This window comes from Ammodytes marinus (assembly GCF_949987685.1).
Source record: "Ammodytes marinus genome assembly, chromosome: 17".
Lineage (NCBI taxonomy): Eukaryota > Metazoa > Chordata > Actinopteri > Uranoscopiformes > Ammodytidae > Ammodytes > Ammodytes marinus.
Window position 1 is genome coordinate 7982821 of NC_137221.1, and position 25125 is coordinate 8007945.

A 25125-nucleotide genomic window follows, 5' to 3' on the forward strand; every position below is an offset into this window, starting at 1 on the left:
GTGTTTGTGGTCTTGTTATCTATACACGCCTCATGATTCTTCTATCGGCACAAACACGAGTCGAGATCGGTTATCTGGACAGAGGCACTATTCAGGAAGGCTTTGATGGTTTTCATGGTGCCTGCTAAAGGAAAGGAAAATGCAATTTAAAAAAAAAAAAAAGCGCTCCCAATGAACACACACAAACACACCATTGAAACTAATTTTTCTTTCTATTCATTCCATGTTACCTTAACCTTCGTTCATCCGTCCATCTTCTCCCATTCTCACCTTTGCGGTCCCTGCTTAGCAGAGCTAGTTATGGAGCCTATTGACCGAATGGTTGTCAGGGCCCATCGATCGCCAAGGTCATGCTGCTGCTGGCTATTGACGAATGGCACTCCCTTCCCTCCCTCCCTCCTTCCACCCTTCCTTCCATCATCTTCCAAACCCCTCATGTATTTTCCTACCTTCTGTCCGCCCAGCTTAATCTGTCACCTACCTCATTTCATCTCCAGGCCCCCCACCCCCCTTCTCTACCTCCATCTTGCCCTCTGTCTATCCATTCTTCTCTCCTCCCTCTATCTATAACTCTCCTGCATCGGTTTCTGCTCTATCGTTCATCGATGCAGCAGAGAGCGATGTGTAGGATAATGGGAGCGCTGGGCCCCGCGGGGGACACACCGGCAAAGGGATGTTCGAGGTCCAAAGGCGCTGGCATGACTCGGATGATGGGTAGAAAGAGTAAAGATTAATTAATGGTGGGTGAAGTGATGTCACTCAAGGTAAAAGGAATGAAGGGAGGGAAACGGGACAGTGAGAGAAAGAGAGACAGAGACAGAATCAAAGAGGAGAGATAGGGTGAACTAGTGTTTGCCTTAGGGCAGCTATGAGACACAAGCAGGGTGGCTTTTGGGAAAAGACAAGAGAGACGGCGATGAAAAAGGAAATGATCTGGAGGATCCTTAAGAAACCCCTGTAAACCCAAATCCAAACAATCCTTCTAACTATGTCATTTGGGGAGTTGGTCACATGATAGTTAGCCTCTGAAAAGATTAAGACAAAATATATTCTAATTTAGGTATGATGAACTTCACAGAAATTCGGTTTAGATGAGGCATGTTCTGGTTCTTATGACACAAAATGTATTTTGAACCAATCACTGCAGTTCCCCGCCCGTTCTATTAAAAACAATAACTGTTGCCGTGGAGACTCTTTGTTTTGATATGGCCACTCCCACACAGTACTGTCAAATGGTCTAGTCCAGGGGTCTCCAACAGGTCGATCGCGAGCTACCGGTAGCTCGCGGGCGGGTTTTCAGTAGCTCGCCTGATAGGTTGACCGACTTGTAAAAAAAAAAAAAAAAAAAAAAAAAAAATTTTTTTTTTTTTTTACAAGTTTAAAATCTGATGAAGGTAAATGCACCTCTTCCCATGGTCAAAACTTTGCGATTTGCGGTAAATAAATGTTCACATGTGTCTCAAAGCGTTTCTCTATCAGCTGGTGTGTGTGCTGCTCTGCGGCTCTGCATGCGGCCATGCATAACTACGGCATGCACTGTCTTTGACCTTTGCATAAATGTATTTAATCATTTTAAGGGGAAAACACATTGTATTTAGTTATTTGTAAAACAGCCTGCTATAGTAGCCATACAAGATTTATTTTCTGAATTTCAATGCTGCTTTATTTTTGCGTTTTAAATTGGGAAATACATGTTCCAAAACGACCAATAACCTCTGTATTTAAAAAGAAATCAAGCAAGTAGGCTAATAATAACCATTAATGAATTATAAGCTATCGCATCACAGTAGGCCTAATTGTCCACAATAATCTCACAACAGCCCCTATCCAAAAAGGAACTTTAAAAATGTACAACTGTAAGGTCAGTTGTCTGTTTTATTCAAATAAGCAGTTGTTTATTTATGTAGTGCGTCTTGGCATCTTTGAGCAAAATACCCCCAAAATTTTCGGCGCACCGCGTTGCGCCGCGCCTCCTCCACACCTGGGTGGTGACCACCTTGACTAAGACATTTCCTGGGGAAACACTGTTGCGTCACAATAAGAAGTGTAATACAGACATTGATGTCAATTTTCACTGATATGTGGCCCACAAAAAGTGTAAAGTAATGTGTTCTTGGACCTTTGATGGGAAATTATTTATGATAAGCATTGGGTATTGCAATTTCACACGTGTACAAACAGAAGCTTAATTCATTTGATGTGTGCTATGTAAATAAATATAAGCGATTTGATACAAGTAGCTCTTGGCCACTTTAATTTTTTCAAAGTAGCTCTCAGTTGAAAAAAGGTTGGAGACCCCTGGTCTAGTCAGTTTAATGGTTTAATGTATACCAGTCCCGAGCTAGAAGCTAAGCGCTGCTAAAAGCCTTCTGTAGAGAACAAGCTGCCCATTGCCTTGATGTGGGGACATGGTGGTCACCAAAAGCTGGTTGATATCAATCTATCACTGTAATATATGATGGATTTATAAAAGGATCATCTAGCAACTGTTTGAAAGCTTAAAGGATTAGTTTAACCAAATCACAAAAAGCCGCTATCCTCCCACATCCCTGTGGCTAACTTGTCATTCACTTAGTTTTGGTTTTATCTAAGAGATATTTGCTGTCAACCCAATGTGACGGAGGTGAATATAATTGTGTTTGCTGTGCTGAAAACGTCCTCAGTGATATATAAATATGTGAACTTAGCCTTTATTTGTTTCAATGTCATGCTGTTAGGTGAGGTACATGGGTCCCCGAAGTCACACTCAAAATCACTGTCACTGAACCGGTGTGATTTGATGAGATATCCTTGCATGCATTTGTATGCTTTCGAATATCTTGAATCAATTTTGTATTCAGAAACATGACATGGGGTGGAGCACACATCCTAAAAAATAAGCTTAAACGCATAACGTTAAGTGGGCTTAAAGATGAGGTTATCATCTATGTTGAATGTGAAATAATACACTATTACTGACATACTCAGCAGATGGCTAATGCATATGTATTAACCTAGTTTAACTGCTGCTTTTTTCAAAACATCATACTGCTGTCATGGCCCTAAGATACAGCGTTCTTTGAAATGAGGTGGTGTGCGACTTTTATAAAGCAGCCACGCAGCCATTGAAGTGATGTATTTTACATTACAGCCCATGCGAGGTTATGATGCACTGTGTGTGTGTCCTGTACTGTACTGTATGCATGTAAATATGTACCTATGTTATTTCCCCCCCGGGGTTAAGCCTTCAATCACAGTGCTAAGTACTTCAGATTGTGGCGGGGTAGAGGCACACACAATAATCAGGCTTTGTGATTGGTGTGATTTCATATAGGATCACCCAGCAACACAACCAGGACATCAATGCTGGTCACATAGACATGGAGAGATGACTATCCCTACAATTTTGATTCAAATCTACACTGAAAGCACCACTTGATTTTGTATATGTTGCTGGGGAAAAAGATAAATAAACACAACTAAAAATAAATTTTTAATGTATATCCAAGCAACCATAGCCCTCTTTCTTCCCTTGGCAATGGATGTTTTCTGCCTATATTTAGTAAAGGGCAAGTCTGCAAAGGTTATGTAAGACAAGACAAACATAACTATCTGCCTGTGTGTCATATGCTAATATGCTTTATTTTTTATTATTATAAACTATATGTCAAGCTCCAATTTTTTTATGGCGGTAAAACTCTGCCTTGCCTTAAAGGGGACATATTATGCAAAAACTCGGGTTTAAATGTGTATTTCCGAGGTCTACTAGAAAAGGTTTTAATGGTCTATTGTACAAAAAGCCCATTAGTTTTCTACCAATGCCCATTTCTTCATTGCCTTTTCAGGCCTTTTTTGGCCTCTCCCTAAAAAATTTGGTTTTGACATCTACCCCCCTCCTATCTACATGGGCGTGCATGCACCGCCCTGCTCATTTACTCTATACCTACCTATATGGGCATGGCACACGCCCAGCTGTCAGTTTTGTTTACTTTTGGCCAATGCAGCATGGAGATCGATGTTACCATGTTTACCTTCATTTCTACAGCAAATATCAGCACACTTATCACTTCTAAACCAAAAGCTTTACAACTGAACCTGGTCAGGCAGGAGTCTGAGCTGAAAACTGTGAAAATTGCATCAAGATTTCTGGTTTCCCTGACATTATCCTCAGGTAAATACAGTTTAAATATGTCACAGTCAGTAACAGAATATGAGCTAAGTATTTATGAATAAACTCTCTAAATGTACAGTAACGTGGCAGGAAAGGAATGTATCATGTCAAGATCCACTGGAAAGACATTATCTTTTGTAAAAAAAAATATATAGAAACAATTACAGTCAGAGCTGCAAATTATCTGACACCCTTTCAATATCTAGTAGGTAATGTATCATTTGTATTGTGATCACTCATTTATAATAAAGTTTTACTGTTAAAACATGTATTGTGTTGCTTACTGTCACTGTTTGCTTCGTGTAGTAAAGGATTACTTGAAACTCACATTTTCATAGTCAGGATGTTGGACTAGTTTTCAGACCGATCTACATGCATTGACTTATACGTTTTTTAATTCAACCCTTTATCTCTCTGAAGATGTTTTCTTTGAAACAGTATCATTACATTTTAAAATGACCAAAACCATACTTAAAAATAAAGCAGTTTATTCATAGCCAGTGAAATGGAAATATAAAGTGTACATAATTCAAACAGAAGCAAAGCCATATTGTATGCAACTGTCCAGTTGTTGCTGGTGGGCCCTGAAGAAAACCACCTGTTCCACCCAGTGAACAGTCCTCTGATGGAACAGATAGTGTGACGGTCCTTGTGGGTCAACGCTCCGTCAGGTCACCCAGATAGCTGTAAAACATGGCACATTCAATGTTACATCATGTGTAGCCTACATACATGATACATCTGTAGTTATGGCAAAGCTACAAACTAATGAAAATATATTGGCCACTAATAAGTTCAGTATAGCCCTTGCTCAAGAAGAAACGAGTTCTGAGTGATACTGTGTGCTTTTTGAAATATAATGGACAGGAAACAAACAGCAGCAGAGGCAACTTACAGTAGGCTATTCCTGTCTATTATATGACACTGGAGATGTAATAGGTCTACTGCTGCATGTACCACGACTGCTTGCATAACTACACACTGTCAACAACAAACAAATACTCAGTTTCCAACACAACATACAGTTTTACCGTCTGTTTTCACGGGCTGTCACTGACAGACTCACAGATCTAACCGTTAGCATAAAAGCTAACGGGCGCTAACGCTAACGCTAACTACTTAACCCAGAGACATTCTCTCGTTTCAGTCGGCGTTGGTTATTATAGGAGGGATAAATTAAAGCACATTACACACATTGAACTCATAAACGGACAGATTTGTTTTTAAATAGGACTACTTACATTTCCAGAGGAGAGATAGTGTCTCTCTGTCTTCCAGGCACAATCTCCTCCACACTCCAGTATAACAGCAGATCACACTAGATTGCCAACCTTTGCTGGGCATAGCCAAACAAAAAATCCATTCAGCCCCGGTCTGCTTCGAGGCTGGGGTGTGATGGTAGCTTGAGGATGAGCTAACACTGCAGCTTGCTTCTCCTCTGTTGTTGCATGAGCGAGTGGAGGCTCAGCTGTGTGTGATTACCAACGGGGCGTCTTGATTTGCCAATCAACTACCGAGTTTCTGGTAAGCTTTCCCGTGGGAGTATTTATGGTAATGAAAACCGACCGGTTTCGTCACCAGTCTGTGTTTTTTGGAAGAAACCTTCAAATCCCCCTTTTTTCTAAAAAAGCATCCCTGAAGAAACTGACACATTTGTTTTTTTGAAGCTTGTGTGTGCTGGTAGAGACCCCAATAACCTAAAAGGGTGCCCAAACACCTGCAATGTTTTGTTTTTCATAATATGTCCCCTTTAAAAAGAGAATGCTTCTGCTCAACAGAAGATATTATTACCTAGTTAAAAAAAAGGGAAATGAGAAGAAATTCTACATAGCTTATTTTCAGGCTAAGTATTCAAAGAGCAAGGTGATTGTTTAAACTGTCACTGTTCAATGGGCGGCATGGCAGCACTCACCAATATAACGCTTTCTTTAAAGTTTTATTCCAATATTAATCCTGAAGTCCTGAATTGAGTCTGCCAGACATGAGACACGCCTTCTTGCAATTTTGAGATCAATGAGTTTTTTCTAAATAACACGTTTCGGGTTTTGTGAAAGAAATAGAAAATTGCAATTGCACTTGAAGTGCTCCGTATATGCAAAAGGGTGCTGTGCCACTGCAGACACTGTTTTGGGAAATTGCTGGTTCACCAATGGCTTCCTAGCAAGTCCTCTCTTTTTTTTTTTTTATAAAACACGTTTCTCTCTATAAAGCTGTTTTTGAAGGCTAATTTTCTGTGAAATGTTGTTGTCGTGGCGTCTATTCAGTGACTGCATGGTTTGTTTTTTGTTTATCTCTGCACAGCAGGACGTTTGATTTGCAATACACTATAGAAAGATAGGAGGGGGAGACAATGCATACGGTCCCTGTAAGTGTCTGTGTGCATGGTGCAATCATGTATTTCTTTAATTTGGTGGACTTCTTGAACCCTGGGGTGAGAGCAGTATGTAAGGAAGAGAAAAACAACCCGAGGAAGACAATAACAAAATGTTTGAGAGGAGATTCTACTGTATTATGCACCATATGATATCGGGTGCACATACTGTTTCTCTGTGTATGCTGACCCCCAGTCCGCTCTCTATACACCAGCACTGCTGCAGGTACTTCTCATTCTTTCAGCTGTCAGTGGATAAAAAGAGAAGAGGGCAGAATAGAGCAGAGCGAGAAAGGAGAGAGTGAAAGAGACGGTGAGAGGTGAATGTGGAAGAAGACGACCTAATTTAATCCAAAGTGGTTCTCAAATTGAACCAGTGGGGAAACAAAGTCAGCATAAAACCTTGGAGCTCCTCTGTGCTTATGTAATGCCCCCTCTCTCCTCTCTCCTTCCTCACTTATGAATAAGAGAAAGGCAGGAATGGCGGGAGCAAGGGGATGTACATGGAAAAGAATAGGGGGGGGGCAGAAAGAATGAAAAAGGTGAGGGCAGGTGAGTGAAATTGCACAACAGAAGAAAAGCTAATTTATTTATATAGCACAATTCAGACACAAGGCAATTCAAAGTGCTATACAAGGGTAAATAAATACATGAAACATTGATACACTAGACAATTGCATTTAATAGACAATATTACGAAGAGTGCAGTCACATTGTTAGCATTTTTTATAAATTACATTTAAAAGAATAAAAAACAGCGAAAAAAAAGTTATGAAGAGAGAGGGCAAAACAAAACGGAGGATGGACATGAAAACCAAAGAGGACAAAACATGTGTTCTCTTCATCTTCATCCAACCCAAATATCTTTCTTCTGCCTCCCCGGTCTTTCCATGTATTTCTTTTGCTTTATTTTGCACTGACATCAAACTATAAGGCCCGGGCACAGCATGTTCTGTTCAACATAGAGGCCTGAATTAGTGTCTGTAGTTAAATAATGCAGTCTGCGGGCTGCAGAGCTAGGCTGGCTGGACTGAGGAGGAGAGACTAAGGGAGAAGATGGAGGATGTATAGTGGCACAGTGCAAAGATACAGGCTTCTATTATTTAACAGTTCTCTGAAAGGCTGGCAAGCAAAGGCATCCCCAGAATTAAAAACCAGTGGTCTGTGTATACAGAGCAGTTTAAACTCACAGGCTGGCAGCACGCACGCACGCACGCACGCACGCACGCACGCACGCACGCACGCACGCACGCACGCACGCACGCACGCACCCACGCACGCACGCACGCACGCACACACACACGCACGCACGCACGCACACACACACACACCCACACACACACACAAACTTGTATCCGATAAATGCTGGCATTTAAAGTTTGGAGCCCAATCATTCATGACGTGTGCTGATGCAGGTGCACTTATTTTATGCATGCACACTTTTGGCTTTTATAAACGTGTTGACGTGAAGGTAACAACACACCAGTGTGTGTGTTTGTGCGCGCGGACATAAATGCCACGCAAGCCACTTATGCTTCAAGCTTTAGTTTTTTTATGACATTTGTAACAGTCTTCTGCACTCCAAAAAGGTTAACATTCTAGCCTCTCACCGCAACAAGGGAATATAATTATTACTTGTTTGTTTGCGAGTGTAACAGCGAGAGAAACTGCTGAGGGAAAGTTTGTGCGTCTTTGCTAAATCTGCCTTTAATCACATGTTCAGTCTGGGTTTCATGCACCCTTTTTACTGGCAAACAAGCCTAACATTTCAATTTGGCATGGTCCGCAATCAAGCATCCATTTATCTAGCCCCTTTATACTGTACACACAGTACCGATGCAGCAATGTACGAAAGCCCACTTGCATTTAATTATGTCTAAAGATGGAATTAGAGGCTATTCATACCAACTTCTAATACTCTTTAAAATATGCAGTGTTTTTGCACTCTTTTTCTTGATCCTGTGTGGCCATGAACTCTGCGAGACATTATGTTATGCAAGCCCATTTAAAGCTGGCTCACTGAGCAGCACATGCATGCACATTCACAGTTGATTGCCTCAGCTTGATATTGTTTCTGCTGTAGTTTCTTAAATGGGGCTGTGCATAACATAATAGGTATATCTGGTTGCATAAGAGCCAAATTAAATGAAAGCCACGCTTATTGTTGTTGGATAAAAAAAATACACTGGGAAAGGCTACTTGTATTAAGTAACTGAAAAATGAGCATTAAAAAAACAGTATAGTGGTGAAGCATTGTGTATTTTATCTAAGGACTTTCTGGTCAATGGCATTGTTGTAGGCTACAGTGGCCTTTTGAACTGTTTTCTCTAAGGAAGCATATTTGCACTTTTTGTCAGTCTGGCTGGTAGAACTGGCATAGACGGTTAATATTTCATTGTTCGATACCATTACACCGAACATTTTCAATTTTTTTTACAATTTGCATCCCAAACCCATATTTCTATATTTTCCTTGGGATTTCCCGAAATGTAACATCTGAGATTGACTAAACCCCCCCCCCCCCCCCATTTCTTTACAAATCTTAATTCATTTTTTATTATAACTCTTATGTATGTTTCCGTGTTCTGTTCTGTTGACCTTCTGCCTAGCTGCTGCTCTCGATCCTGCACCAAAGAGCTACTCTGTCGTGACAATAAGACCTGACAGCGCTCTCACCGCTCCCACTATATTAATCCAGACAACCAATTACGATCTTTTACAAGACCTTACCACTGCAAATAAGTAATTTGGGCCTGTGGTGTCTCTTTTCCTCTGTTCTCCTCTCTTTCTCTCCCTTTTGTTCCAATCTTTCCATGGTTCTCCTTCTTGTCTGCATCTGCCTGTGAAATAAAAATGAAGGAATACTTTGTCTTTGAGCTTGGGAACATATAGTAATAAAATAAAAGTGCCTCGTAGTTGTGTATTTTATTCAGTTGCAGCAGTTATAACTTTAATAGCATCTATTTTTCTTCCTAAGGTGATTGACTCAACCATTCATTTTTTTCACTGCCATTCCTCACATTTTGCCTAGATTGAGCTTGGTCCTCCTCTCCCATTTCTGTCCTGAAACACTCATTCTTTTTGCTTTTACACACTCAATGACTCTTCTCTTTCATTTGCTTGAGCACATACAAACATACACACACTCACTCACTTTATTCCTCCCTCCCTGGAAGCCATTTGTCTAAACAGCTGGTCATTCAGATTCAAGACTGGCAGAGAGAGCGAGAGAGAGAGAGAGAGAGAGAGAACTATGACCTAACAATGATCTAACTGTTCTAACAATTAAAAGAACAAGAGAAAGAAGTCTACTGTACTAAATGGGAGACACATGCACTGCACCATAATGGCATTTAACCCCTTCACCCCTATAGTCATGCATCATGTAGGTAATTGCATGGCGGGCTTCTGCGAGTGGACAGCCAAGTGTATTTAAAGAATGTCACATTACTGAAGTTGAAAGTGTAATGACTGTTAAAAGGAGAGTGCCATTTGAAGTTAATGTGCTCTTCTGTTAGAACTGCTATTATTATACCACTGGCTTACTTTGAGTGTGTGCATGTATGTGTATTGTATCAGGGGAAAAAAGTGAGTTCCTGGCCACCATTTGTGTGTGTGTGTGTGTGTTTGTTTGTGATTTGCGCGCGCATGTCCATTTATACACGGCATTTATCTTTTTATGTGCTTGTTTGTGTTTTTATGTGACACTTCATATCCCCTTCCATTTATCCTTTTTTTTATCTGTTCTGCAGCAGTGTTACTGTATTGCGTCTGTGTTGAACTATATATTATCTTCCCTCCCACGTCTCGGAGCAGCAGGGTGATGTGACAAACGGGAACATCATTCTTCATATGAAGTGCTGCTATGCCGGCACCATCCAAAGTCCCAGGTCCCCCACACTGCTCTAAAGTCCTCGGACAAGACTGTAAATCCCAACCAACCCTCGAGGGTGCTTTGGCTTTGCTAATTCTGTTCATGGACAAAGTGAAGCGCCAGTCTCCCTCATTGGGGACCATACCCCCTGCTAAAACATACCCATGTATTTTTTATTTTCTTGACATGGTTTTCAGTCCTCTAGCTAAGTTTTTCAGTAAATCATAGCTGTAGTTTGAGGTCTTTTAGGGCATACAAAATCAAGGCAAGTCACGTAATATAATAAAGACGAGTTCTAGCCAAGTGTTGAATGTGATACAACATTTCTCAAGTCTTTAAGACAGGTCAAATCTCAAGTCTGTCAAGGTATACCAAAGATATACCGAAGTTAAACCTCAAATTTGTCAGACATTTTTATTTAGCTTCTCAATGAATCATATCTTCCTTGCCAACTGTAGCCTGTATCAGTGTTTAGGGAGTCATGTCTCAGACGAGCCCCTCACAGTAGTCAAGTCCACCCTAACCCTAATCCAAGTCATGTCTCCATCCCCAATTTGGGTGACTTTAGTGCGACTGGATTCTTATGTCTACAGCTCTGTACTAATTTATTGTATGCTTTCCTTATCACTCTTTCCATCCGTCTTTAAGCCTGTCTAAAGATTCAGTTTCTTCTTTGCTCTCCGGTTGTATGCAAAACAAATAATGGCTGGATACTTGTGTGCAAGATTTGCGTAGTTTTGTTAGCCGTGTTTCAACAAAGACTGATTTCTTTGTCTGTGACAGGACGTCTCAAGTCAAACGTTAACTATTTACATTAGGTTTGCTAGGCATGCACTACTTTTATTTTTTTCTCTTTTTCCTGTTGATCACTTGGCCGTGGAGGTCAGCAGCACACTCACTTAAGTCAAGCAAAGATGAAAGGAACCCTCCACATTCATTGGAAGTCTTTGCAATGGGCATATTTTACAGCGCTGTCTCCATGTTGCTTTCAACCACTATAAAGGGAAATAAAATATGTCTCTGTTGTGTAGAAAATGGCTATACATGCTCGACAAAGGTGAGTTTTTAGTCTTTGAGTGCCACTGGTGCACCAACACCGACTGTCACTGTGCCTCATCCTTGTGTGTCAGAAAGGCCAAACAACTCAATTTATACATCCTAATAACCAGAGAAAGATTCAAAAAGAGTGGGTGAAGTGAGGGAGGTAGAAAGAGACACTTCAACTCAAAATACGCTTTAAAGGAAAGCCCTTCACTGCAAAACACACACCAAAAGCAACAGAAATCCATTTAAAAACTTCACCTCCATACTACACAACCAGCAACAACACACATAATATTAAAGACGCCACTCTTCCCATAATGCATTCTGCCGCCTGAAAGGCTTCACGAAGGTCTCATTTTTCAGAGAAAAACACGGATGATGTATTTCCACTCTGAAGTGCACACAACTATTTTTTTCAGCATCGCTGTCGGAAGCCAGCTTTATTTTGCATACCTCTCATCCAATAGAGCGCTTCCTAGAACTTGAGAGCTTGCTAAAATGAAACATTTCAATTTGAAGATGGGCACCAAGATACCCTTTCCTCCATTGAGTAGTTTCTGTACCTTCCTGTTATTGATTAGTAAGTTCATCTTTTGAACAACTTTTTCTAAAATGTCTACTTTTTCTTTTAAAAGAACTTTCTTACCCCACCGCCCTCTTCTCTGGCAATTTAGTTTTAGATTTTACATAAAAAACATCCAACAAGCAACTAGGTTTTCAGTTTTTGTTATGACCTGTTATATGAAGCATGCTCTCTTTAATTAGGCTCTCCATTTAATTTGGCTAAAGCAGACCAGGCTCTGTTACACTCTTATGTCTATCTGGCTGTGACTGTGTTTTATCTATTAGAGATGAAAGTCAGCCTTGTCTTGTCTTGTGTCAGCCCTGTGTGTGTGTGGTGTGTGTGTGTGTGTGTGTGTGTGTGTGTCCTTAAAAGCACTTAGGCCAAAAGGACAAGAAATTAGCACACAGATCTGCATTGTCCATGTAATGATAGGTTATTATTTATGAAACAACCTTTGGTACTTGGTGTTCAGTCGCTAATGTGTCCTGGGCTATTATTCAAAAATATGGACGCCAGTGAGGGAGCACTTTTGTTTCTTTGCCATGTGCAGTGCACTCTCTCGAATTTTTTCCTTCTCTCTTTCAGTAACCCTTCCATACTCTGCTTTGACTATCATTGCGAAACTTTTTCTTTGCTATTCTCTCCATCTGTGCCTCTTATCTGTCTCTATATGTGTTCTCTCTCCCCCTCTTTCCACCCTAAAGGCCCATTAGTCTGTGTAACTAGGCTGTGATTACAGGACTTATGCATTCATTGTGTGATCGTCGTGCCAACTCTGGCCTCATAGTCCCTCTCTCTCTCTCTCTCTGACTGACTGGCTGACTGCTCTCTAAGGCTCACACTGATCCCTCTGTGAAGTACCCCGGAGTATTCATTTATTTGCACTTCATCTGCTCCTGTCCTTCTCTTTTTTTTCTGTATCTCTTGCTGTTTTTTTTGTTTTTCACCCTCTTCTTTCATGTTGGCTCTCCTCACCATCCTCCTCCCCTGATTATTTTCTCGCCCTTCCACTTCCTCTCTCCACCACCATTGGACTCTCTCTCTTTCTCCCTAATCTTCTCCAAATGCCTCCATGTTATCAGCTAACGACAGAACCATGCTTTGGGCAAACCAGCAGCAGTGTTAACCCCAAAACAAAAACAATAATGTTAAGTGTTTCGTAAGAAGGATCTCTCATGGTCCAAGCAAGGCTCTCCCTAGGCTCAAGCCAAGTGTCGATACTTTTCAAGCAAGGCCCCAAAAAACGAAGAAACAATTATTCACTCATGTCATTGGCCTTGAAGGGGTTTTGGCTATCCACACTGCTGTGGCACAGAGGAGTAGAAATTTCTTTTTTATACATCTTAAATAGCGTTTGTGTAGCCATGTGTTTAATAACACTCTACTCCTGAGTGGATGGAGTCATGGCCTTGGGATTGAAAACAAAATTGAAAGAACACCTTTTAAGAAAAGAGTCTTCTCAGTTTATTTTTTGCTGGTTGTATGCATGTTGGGAAAGTTCAGCCAGTGGGTTGACGGGTGTATTTTGACACTTGCTGCTCTTGCAAGCGTGACACATGAAAAAATCATCCTTGCCTTTTGGGTGGACTACCACATCCTCTTCATATCAGAGTCCATAGCCTCCCTGTCAGAGCATTAGTCAGTAGGTAACATATCTCATAATGTCATCACGTCTTACAAGAACCTACAGCTTGAGTCAGACTGCGTAGGCTTCCACTCTTGTGGCTCATTTGGAAAATGTCCTCGGCACAACATTTGGCCTGTGGCAGCGAGTACGAGATCAAAGTGACAATTTTCCAAGAATGTCAGAATTGCTCAGGTGTCAAATGTAATGGTCACTTATGAACGAGTCGACTGCCTTCTCTAGACAGCCCTGAAGTGGTTGAAAGCAAAAAAAAAATTTAAATTACAAAGTAAAAGACTGAAAAATAGCTGTCTTTGTCTGGCTGTCTATTTTTTTGCCTCAAGGCTGCAGGTTTTTTGGAGTAGAAATCCCATAACTCAGTGTTTGGGTGTGTGTGTGTGTGTGTGTTTGTGTGTGTGTGTGTGTGTGTGTGAGAGAGTGGGGGGGGGGGGGGGCCTTTTTAAGCAGACAAGCTTAAAGCATGAGTAACTTTAATATCAGCAAAATCCTCTAAAAAGGAGGTGTTAATGCAGCTCACCATATGCCACTACAGATGTTGATTTTACATTGTAGATGAAGATAAATGTGCAGATGCTGCATACTACCAAGCATGAAACAATGGCCGTTCTCTCACTAACTACTCAAATACATCATGACTAGTGAACTGTGGCTTCTTGGTTGCTATGCCAACTTTGGTTTGAACAGGGGGCCAAAGCACTTGGTGGCTTTGGTTTTATTTTGACAGGCGTATATTTTAACAAAGGCTATTCTGCAGTCGTGGACATTCAGAAGTATACCTGCAACTTAAGGAATCTGGAACTAGAATATTTTTGGTCTTGCTTTAAAAAAAGACAGTCCATTGAAAAGGAAATATTTGTAATACTTGTTTGATTATTCAACTTATTATTTTACAAGGAAAATGTCAAATATACAGAGGTAGGATTGTTATTTTGTCAGTGCTTTTAGATCCTTGTTAACTGAGTCTCTGTGGAATTTAGTTTTTTAATTGGACAAAACAAGCAAATTGGTGTACACATACAATGTTTTCTTAAAGTTAGTAATAGTCTAGCCGTAGTACCTCCGCTATATAGTATAGTCGTTATCACATATTTTTTTGTTCTTACATTATTAATTTCAGCAAACTTGGCCTTGCTGAGTAACATTTATATGAGCAGCTAATGCTAACTAAACAGTATTCCACTGAAATTCGGTAGCTGTCCATGGTCCTGAAAACAGTCTCTACGCACACTCATGTGCCTTGTCCGTGGTCCTGAAAGGGAAATACAAATACCAAACGCAGACTTTTTACATCCAGTGTTTGCTTTGCTGCATCCACAAAAGCAAAAGAGTATTTTTTGTGTTTGGGCTTGTTTTGAAAGCTCAGGCTTAAGTCCTCACCAGATGGTAATAATGGACTTATCAAAGGATGCCTTCACCCCCACCAGATTCTAACAAGCCTGCCTCTATGTTCATTTCCATCTTTCTTTGTTGCAAATGTAACATGTCATTTCGCACTTAAACTGTTAGACTTTCAGAAATGTTTTACGTGGAAATTGAAGACCACTCTTTCTGTACAAGGTAGCCTTTTTATCGTGTTTTGTTGTTGTGCACTCATGGCACACTTTTGACTAATTCATTTATACTGACAAGATAGCATAAAGGCAGATGCTCTCCTATAATCCCTTCCAAATTCCCCCTTTGACCATATGCTTTTTTTTCTGTTTTTCCTTTTAGTGGTGCTGCTGAATTCTAAAGAGACACAGGCAGAGCTGGGCTGGACGTCATATCCCCCCAACGGGGTAAGTGTGCTTACTTGCATTTCTCATTGTCTGTAAGTTTGTTTTTGCTAGCCTCAATAACACAGCTGCTCCCTCAACAGCTGGCCTAAGCCACTCCCACATCTCACATTTGCCCCCCCCCCCATCCATTCCAGAGCTCATCATTACTTGTTATTGATGGTTGTAATCCAGGCTACGATACAGCAGTGTACAGCCTTGCCACACAGATATGCTGCCACGGATAAATGGTATCAATCGATCGGGCTTGTAAAAACCTTGGTGCTATAAGTTATGACTGCAAGACGAATGCAGGAGCCCTTTTTAAAGAACATGACACCGCCAAAGCAATTTGTCACCAACCTCCCACCTGGAGGATGGCCTTTTCCCTGCGTAACACACCTCAGATTTCCATTAGATGAACAGCAGGTGCTGGAAAAAAGTGCATGCATTGACATATACAGTACAGCGCCGTGTACACACATGTATGATGTAGCATGACTGTGTTGCATCATCATGTCTGCATGAAGTGGCTGTTGGTCCTCATGCAGAGCTGAATGTAAGAGTAATGGACTGGTGGGATTCACCTACTACCAGCCCCCTAATAGAACTGAGATGGAACACATCTTATCCACTTTGATTTAGTCACCTTGGCAGTAGGGCAGTTTATCAAATTACCATCCCAGATAATGTATTTTCACTGTGTGTGTGTGTGTGTGTGTGTGTGTGTGTGTGTGTGTGTGTGTGTGTGTGTGTGTGTGTGTGTGTGTGTGTGTGTGTGTGTGTGTGTGTGTGTGTGTGTGTGTGTGTGTGTGTGTGTGTGTGTGTGTGTGTGTGTGTGTGTGTGTGTGTGTGTGTGTGTGTGTGTGTGTGTGTGTGAACAAGACATTTTTCTTTAGACCCACCACTTAACTTAAACTAAAAATTGCAACTGCTTCCCCCTTTTGAATGAATGTAATGTAACAATGGCACATCTGTTTTCAAATCGTTTAATTATAAGTAAGAATGTTTAACCCATTTAAAACCTTAATATCTTATTAATAATTATCACACAATTAATGTCCTATACATATGGCCGGATGTGTTTGTACACAGTCTCTTAACTGATGGTTGTATTTAGAAAGAGGCAACAGTGGAAAATAAGTTGTCTAGAACAAATACCTGTTTCCACCTGGCGACCTCAATTTATAGATTCACCTTAATGTATATTTTCTTTTTTAAATAACATATGTCCTAGGAGTGACATAGCAGAATTCAGGCACACAACACGCACACCCGCTTAAATGCCATTGCATGTCATTATGAGGTCAAAAGAAACCAGTGAAAAAATCGACCAAGGTGCGACCTGCCGTTTCTCAGACACCACTTTAAGCTGATGTAATGACTGTGGATGTGCAGTTTGTCATTTCCTCTGTGACGTTTAATAAAGAATCTGAGTGCCAATGCTTTTTTTCCGAACACCCACACACCCACTCAACAGAGTATGTCATTAGACCATTAACCTGAACTCACTGGATTTTTTGCTTTCTATTTCCTTTGCCTTTCTTTTCCATTATATCTGTTGCCTGCCTCCCGCCCACTTCACTTTGTGCTTTTTCCTTTTCAGTCCGTCAAATAATCACTTCACTCACAGGGTTTATTCTTGTTGTTTTAAAGGTGGCATAAGTGACTATGTAGAATGCTTGTTGTTTATTGTTTGTTTGAATTATTGGATATATATCTCCCACTATCCGGTACCTGTGTATTAACAGCAGATTTTTATTCAGTATACATGCACGAAGGACAGGTAGCGTACCGTGATCGATTCCCTGATTTTGACAAGCTTTCTCCAGAATCACTGACTACACCTTTAACTGAACTATGGCCTTTCATCATTTTTGACATGACCATCCTCCCTTCCTGCTGTTGTAGGTTCAATACATTTAAATATGTAACCTTTTTGTTTTATTGTATCTCTCTACCTCCATCTTTACAGTGGGAGGAGATCAGCGGTGTGGATGAGAAGTACAAACCCATCCGGACGTACCAGGTGTGTAACGTCATGGAGCCCCTGCAGCAGAACAACTGGCTGCAGACGGGCTGGGTGACGCGGCGGGGCGGCCAGCGCATCTTCGTGGAGCTCCAGTTCACGCTGCGAGACTGCAACAGCATCCCAGGGGTGGCCGGCACCTGCAAGGAGACCTTCAACCTCCTCTATGTGGAGACGGACAGGGACCTGGGAGGCGTCACGCGAGAGGACCGCTACACCAAAATAGACACCATCGCTGCCGACGAGAGCTTCACCCAGGGAGACTTGGGCGAGAGGAAGATGAAGCTAAATACGGAGGTGCGCGAAATAGGCCACCTCAACCGCAAGGGCTTCCACCTGGCCTTTCAAGACGTGGGCGCTTGCGTTGCCCTAGTGGCCGTGCGTGTGTACTACAAGCGCTGCCTGGCCACTGTGCAGAACCTGGCAGTGTTCCCGGACACGGTGGCAGAGGCATCGTTCTCCACGCTGGTGGAGGTCAGAGGCGCCTGCGTCAACAACTCTGAAGTGGACATGGACAGCCCTCCCAGGATGCATTGCAGCGCCGAAGGGGAGTGGCTGGTGCCCATCGGGAAGTGCAGCTGCAGCGCCGGCTACGAGGAGGGACACAGCAGCTGTGAAGGTAGGCAATGACTGAGTAAACAGACCAGTGGGTTTGCATGGATAGATGAAAGAGGACAAAGTAAAAACAAAAGGAAGAGAAGGGATTTTGTCAGGAGGGAAGAACTAAATAAAAAGAGGCAGCAGGGAGGGAAGTTGATACGAATGCAATTTGCAGCTTTGAAATATACTTCTGTGTATTTTTGAGTCCTGAATGTGGCATTTTTCTCAAAACAATTAGGAACATCTGTCGGCACTGTATGATTATCTCTGCCTGTTCCAGTGAAATACATTCGCTTTTCAGAAATGTTGCAGAAATGAGGCAGTATGTTGAAAGACGACAAAAGACACGGACTATTCATTTGCACTACAATGAAAACCTTTGTATTGGAAATTGGTGACCTTGACAGACATTGGTTGTGTAAGCGCAGTACTCCCCAGATTTAGCAATGCACACGTTTCCTGGTCCAAACCCGGTGCCTTCATTACTCACGACTTGACCACAGGTAGTCTGGTCAGTGTCAGGAGTGATGTGCTAGCAGCGGCTAATGTAGCATCAAGCTGCTCGCCCAAGGGAGACATACGGATTGAACTCCAAACCTATATATCTTTTTCATATTTCTACCTCATGTGAATTCAATCCCCTCCAACTGGAATCACAAAAGGCTTCACTGCATTTATTTCCAACATATGCAGCAGTACAAACCACTAAACAGACTTTGATTGTAAAATCAGTGGAGTTCCCTCTTCGATAATCAGGACTCAGTAATAGACAAAAAATTACTTCATAAGATGAAGATAAAGATAGGGGAGGGAGACGGGTCGTGAAAGAATGAAAAGCGGATGATGGATGTAGAGAATGTAGGGAAGTTAAAAGTGAGGCTGTTCATTTTATAGAGAAGAGAAGGAACATAAATGATTACAAGTGAGCAGGGAGAACAAAGGGAGAACAATTCAAGTGAAGCACTGTTAACAAGTGCTGAAACAAGGATAGAGTTATTGTTACATTATTTCTTATAGACACTCAACAGAATCACAGAATAGCCTTTCTCTCTCAATTTCAATCCAAGCCTGGCCTGCTTTTGTTCAACGCAGACAATGAAATCAATGCCGAGGGCCTCGATGTATCAGCGATGCTACCTCGTTTCACACTTAAGTCAAAAGTGAAGCTGCTCATATCGACATGTGAGGCGTAGTGTATGCGAACCGTATGGCAGTCCTGGTGTATGAGCAGTCCTGGTGTAATGTATGGGTGTTAGTGTCACACCAGTGACTAATGTACTCTTTCTTCAGATGACTATGCGCTGTTGAGTTTGACACACACACACACACACACACACACTCACACACACACACACACACACACACACACACACACACACACACACACACACACACACACACACACACACTTACATATAGCATTGTCAGTGTAAAGCTGGTGGGTGTTGCATTCTGACGTAAACAAAGACACTATTGGATTTTTTCTCCCACAACCCATTGCTCATACAGCGGCATCAGTGTTATCCTTTGACTGTAACGGGCTGGCTGGCTTTCACAGACCATCTTGCGCCGTTGTGCAATGCAATGGGCGTTGTAGTCACTAGATAATGGCAGACTGCATACATTGTACTGGATCAGGGTCATTTGGTAGAGTTTTGAGGTATTGGTTGTCGGCTGATGCAAAAGGTTAATGAACAATGTAAAGCAATAGAGATACACAGCCCGACAAAAAACCTCTCATGCAATTTGTAACATTAATCACACTTATTCAGTTGACTTTTTATTGTCATTTAAATAATTATTTTTTATTTTTTATTTATTTTTTTAAGGCTCATTCTAAAGATATTTTTTTGGGGGCATTTTTATGCTTTATTGACAGTGCAGGGAGACAGAAATGGGGCAGAGAGGGGAGTGACATGCAGAGAACGACCGGGGTCTGCTGCTGGGCCCGGCCCGGGGGGGGGGGGGGGGGCCCTACCAACTGAGCTAAGGGCGCCCTACCAACTGAGCTAAGGGCGCCCCCTGAAAGAATCATTTTAACGATATATCTATATGGCAACTGGGGGGGGGGGTTTGACTTGTTCTTTTGCACACATTCATATAACTTCACATTACATACTGTATGTAGGCATCTGGCCCAAGAAGTGTGGGTACAGACTGTATGGGGTAACTGTAAGGGGGGAAGAAAGACACACCTGGTCCAAGTCAGAAGGACACTGATGATGAACAGAAAAAAAGCTACGATCAGTTGGATTATTTATACCTTTTAAACAGTTTTTTATGCAGTTTTGCATATTTTCTCCTAAGAACACATTCTGCCTTTTAGAGGTGGTGCAGTAAAAAAAAAGGAAAATAAAGAGAGGGAAAGAGCGGACATTTTTTTTAGCAGCAAAGTTGGATGAAACACAGCTATGCAGAACATTTGCAGTGTGGCGGAATTTCTGGTCCGACAGTAAGTGTTTGACAGTTGGAGATAAAGATTGCGCAGCGATATTGGCAGTTCCTCTGTTTGCAGACAACGTACGTTTCGCTTGACCCGTTTTCTGTAATTACCCACAATGCTTTTTTGACAATAAAAATCTGAGCTCAGAAAAATAAAATCTGACAGACAGACAAACCAGCGTACACTGTGAGTCGGGAAAGCACTGGAAAGACAAAGGGGAGGAGAGAGAGAGAGAGAGAGAGGCAGAGAGATATATGGCATTTCTAATAGTGACAGGAGAATAAAGCTTTTGAAGGACAAGCATAGGTACACGAAGAATATAGGACCAGCTAGGCATTGTGCCAACGGAGCAAGAGAGACAGAATGGCCAAGTCCAGTGACGGCACCAATGAAGACAGGAAGTCCTGAGAGAAAGAGGGAGAGAGTAAATGGTAAATGGACTCCACTTATATAGCGCTTTTCCCTGGTTTTTCACAGACTCAAAGAGCTTTACATTGTTTTGTACACATTCACCCAATCACACTCACATTCATATACCGATAGCATCACCACACAGGGTGCAAGCTAACTATCGGGATCAATTCGGGGTTCAATGTCTTGCCCAAGGACACTTCGACATGTGGTGGGTAGGCGGGGGATCGAACCTCTGACCCTGCACTCCAGAGGCAACGTCTCTGCCCACTTCGCCACTGCCGCCCCAGAGTGAGGGGGGGAGAGAGAGAGAGAGAGCGAGAGAGTCTCTCCCCTGGTCCCAGTATAGCGGGTAGCCGTGTGGTCTACTAGATGACAGGTCCTGTCGTTGTCCCCATGAGCAATTTAGCCATTCACACATATTAACACATACACACACGCTCTCCCCCTGTAGTGCCTCATTTCTCGGTTCAGCCGTAATGGTATGAATATGCAGCCCCGACCCCGACATCTCCCACTGCAACAGAGCTATTGATCAGCCGTAATGCTCCACTAAACTGAGAAATTGCTTTGGGACTGCACACACACACTCACACACACACACACACACACACACACACACACACACACACACACACACACACACACACACACACACACACACACACACACACACACACACACACACACACACACACACACAGTAGAATTCTGCGGAACGTGCAACTACAACTTAGGTTGATGTCATATTGTGTCTGGAAGAAAGACTTAAAGTCTCTTTGCATGCCTGATATTAATAGATAGTGCGATGACAGCTGTGTATGTGTAACGGAGTTTGTGTGCATTACCGACTGCTAGACTGTGAAACATTATATAATGAATACATTTCATAACCATGATGTTGGAATCATTTCTGTGTGTGTTTGTGCAGGCGCCGTAACTATGTCTTACTTACTCCCAGGCTTATTTGTGTAAGTGAGTGTCTCAGTGCAGGTCAATAATATTGAGTAGCCAGTGAGTAGCTACTGATGATGGTGTAAGCAGATAGTGTAGAGAAGAGGATTATTGCTGCACGGCATGCAATGAAGACACCCACTGGATTACCTTTTTAATTTAAGCACAATTTGACATACTAAACCTTTACTGCTACTTCTCTTTCATTGTAATGCAGATACAGGGGTAGATTATTACATTGCTTATTGACTGAAGTGAGAAACTTTGTAATGACCACACAAGTTCACCTGCATTTCACACATCTTCGCACTAGTCTGTATGACTCATTTAATAACATGGGGGAACTGTATTGAACACAATGTAAAAACAATTAGAGTGCAGAGGAAGCATACCATTAGCCTTAATGCCTTAATGCTTAAGTCCATTACCCCAGTGCACGCTGGGATGCTTTCCGGTGCGCCGAGCAATATTTGTTAATTTTTCTAATAAAAACAACAAAACATTACGGACCCAAACACCCATTTGTAGTCCCAATGGATTACAATTTTAAAAACAAGGCTCAGAAAGTTTTATAGAAGTCAAAGTAGAGCGAGATACAAAAACAGGCATTTAATGATCAAATGATATGATCACCTTGGAATGGCTTTTGAAACCCCGCTGTGCATTCATTAAAATAAACCTTTCGGTAAAAAGCAGTTTACCACTGACTGTCAAATTGGGCTTTGAAATCTGTTGGGAATCTAGTAAATTACAACGTCAGATCTTCAACGTGCCTGCTGTGAACAACAACTGAATGAATAGCTGAATGTAGAAACACTTAAAAAAACAGGGGAATGCACATGGTGTTATTCTGTTTCCCTTTCTTTGTGGTGACTCAACTTAAAGAGACAAAGAGAAGAAAGTGGATGAGAAAACGCTTAATCCCCAAATTCCTCAGAAAGACTGAAGACCGTGGTGGCACTTGATCAGCCTCTTCATGTTAAAGTGAACGGGGGATTGTAAATGTGAAGGAGGATGCTATTGAAAATTAGCATATGTGCCCAGTCAGCTTTCCTCTCGTGCCATAAAGGTGTAGAAGTTAGGGAGGTGGAGGGGGGGGGGGGGGGGGGTATGGAATAAAGAAAAGAGCAGTAAGAAGTGATATATACGGAGGTGTAGATCCATCCCCTTTAGCTCTAGCTCACTGTCAGCAGGACTTGCACGTGCGGTACACACTCACACACAGCGTTTGCGACTATATATTTTAACCCGCCGTGCATTCACTGAATTTGAGCGCAACGTGTAATCGCCTTGATGAGCACAAGCACAATGTTCTCCACTCTCATTATGAAATGCCGGCGGCGGAAAAAAACAGACCGACGGGAAAAAAAATTAATTATGTAATAACTCACCTCGCAAAGGCTGAGTTTCGTGTGTATGCATTTGTATTTGTGTGTGTTTTGTATGTGTGTGTGTGTGTGTGTCTGTCACACTCATGAGCTCCATCCTGTTCTAATTAAGCCAGCCTGCTCTTTCCATATAATTACCGAGTGTGGCGCGTGCCTTCAGCAGATTCTCTTATTATCTCTGTTGTTTGCTGCTCCACAATCCGGCTCCAGGCACATTAACCACCCTGCACTTCCTTTTCTATTGCTTTCCCCCTTTCCTCTGTAATTTACTGCACGCCTTCCTTCTCTCCCCCCCCCTCCTTTACAGTATTTGTCCCCTCACCCATTTTACCCCCCATACGATCCCTATGCCGCTGAAGAAGTACACTCTTAATTTATACCCCCACTGATCTCGATGATGCCACGCTAACTTCCTTTACAGCCTTTCTTAGTTTCTCTCTCTACCTTTGCTGTTCAGTCTTCATCACTCCCTTTGTCTTCAGTATTTCTCTCTAACATGCTGTTTTTTATCATTCCAAACCTCTCTCCCTTGCCCCCCCTGTGTAGACCATGTGGCGGGTGAGGCAGGGTTGAGTTAGGTTAACAGGCTGAAATCTGCTGGAGAAGCTATAGGAGAATTATTTAGAGAGAGTGTGTGTGTGTGTGTGTGTGTGTGTGTGTGTGTGTGTGTGTGTGTGTGTGTGTGTGTGTGTGTGTGTGTGTGTGTGTGTGTGTGTGTGTGTGTGTGTGTGTGTGTGTGTGTGTGTGTGTGTGTGTGTGTGTGTGTGCGCAAATGTGTGTGCGCAAATGTGTGTGCGCAAATGTGTGTGCACTCCAAATTTGGCACCAGTGCCCAGTCATATGTTTCTGAAGTCGCTCCCTCTGTTACACTCATCTCCCCCTTCGGTCTGTTGTCCCTTCTCATCCGTCCCTAACCCGTCCTGTCTCTGCCCTAAGTCCTCCTCCTATTTTTTCTTCTTCTCTGACTTTTATTTTCTTGAGCCTTCCTTTCCCTCTCATTCCCTCCAATTGATCTGTGCCTTTAAATGAGAGACACACTTCTCAACTACCAATCCCACTTTCCCTACATCTTCTGAATCCTCTTTTATCATTACACTTTTTTACCCCATATTTTTTCAAACCTAGCTCTCTTCCTGGCATGGTGCCACCACTGCCCATCTGGTACAACCCCTCCCCCCTCCCTTCTCACAAACACACACACACACACACACACACACACACACACACACACACACACACACACACACACACACACACACACACACACACACACACACTCCATCCCTCTCCATCTTTCTCCTCTCTGGCCACGTCACTGGCCACTGTTAGTCATCGCTCTCTCTCCCCGGCTTTTGTTTTAAATAATTCACGTTCTCCCTCCTGGGAGAATGACAAATGTGTTCTTTTGAGCCCGGCACGGTCTGATGTATTTATTTAGTCTGCCAGCTAGGCATACAACAAGTGTGCAGACGGGGAAAATACACACACACACATACACACACACACACACACACACTCGGACCAACAAACATTTGCACACACTAATAGAAATGTAGAAACATTCCCCACATAGACGTTATGAGCACCTAGTGTGTGTGTGCGTGCGTGCGTGCTCACTCGCAAGGCAACCATTAAAATGTCCCTTTGGTTATTGAAAATGTGAGCTGGAGGAAGGCCAAGCAGTCGCCATTCATCCTTCCTCTATGCTGTCCTTCACGCAGGGAAAGAGAGGCAGGAAAGAAAGAAAGCAGGGTGCATTATGGGTATGGAAGGAAATGAAAATGTCGGCGGAGGGAGGAGGAGGTGAGGTGGGAAAATAAATGATGATGTTGCAGAAAGGAGCAGTCAGAGAATTCTCGTGGTTCCTCGTCTGTTAGTTGCCGTGCACAAGAGACGA

General features: G+C 42.3%; 1 protein-coding gene across 1 annotated transcript in view; it reads left to right on the top strand.

Moving 5' to 3' along the window:
* epha10 (EPH receptor A10) overlaps positions 1-25125 on the top strand; it is a gene marked incomplete at its 5' end in the record, with an annotated part of 137276 nt that overhangs the window by 20038 nt on the left and 92113 nt on the right. Inside the window, 2 exons of the mRNA XM_080046098.1 lie at positions 15363-15427; positions 17379-18051. Coding sequence (XP_079902224.1) covers positions 15363-15427; positions 17379-18051 — 738 coding nt within the window. The remainder of the gene's footprint in view (positions 1-15362; positions 15428-17378; positions 18052-25125) is intronic.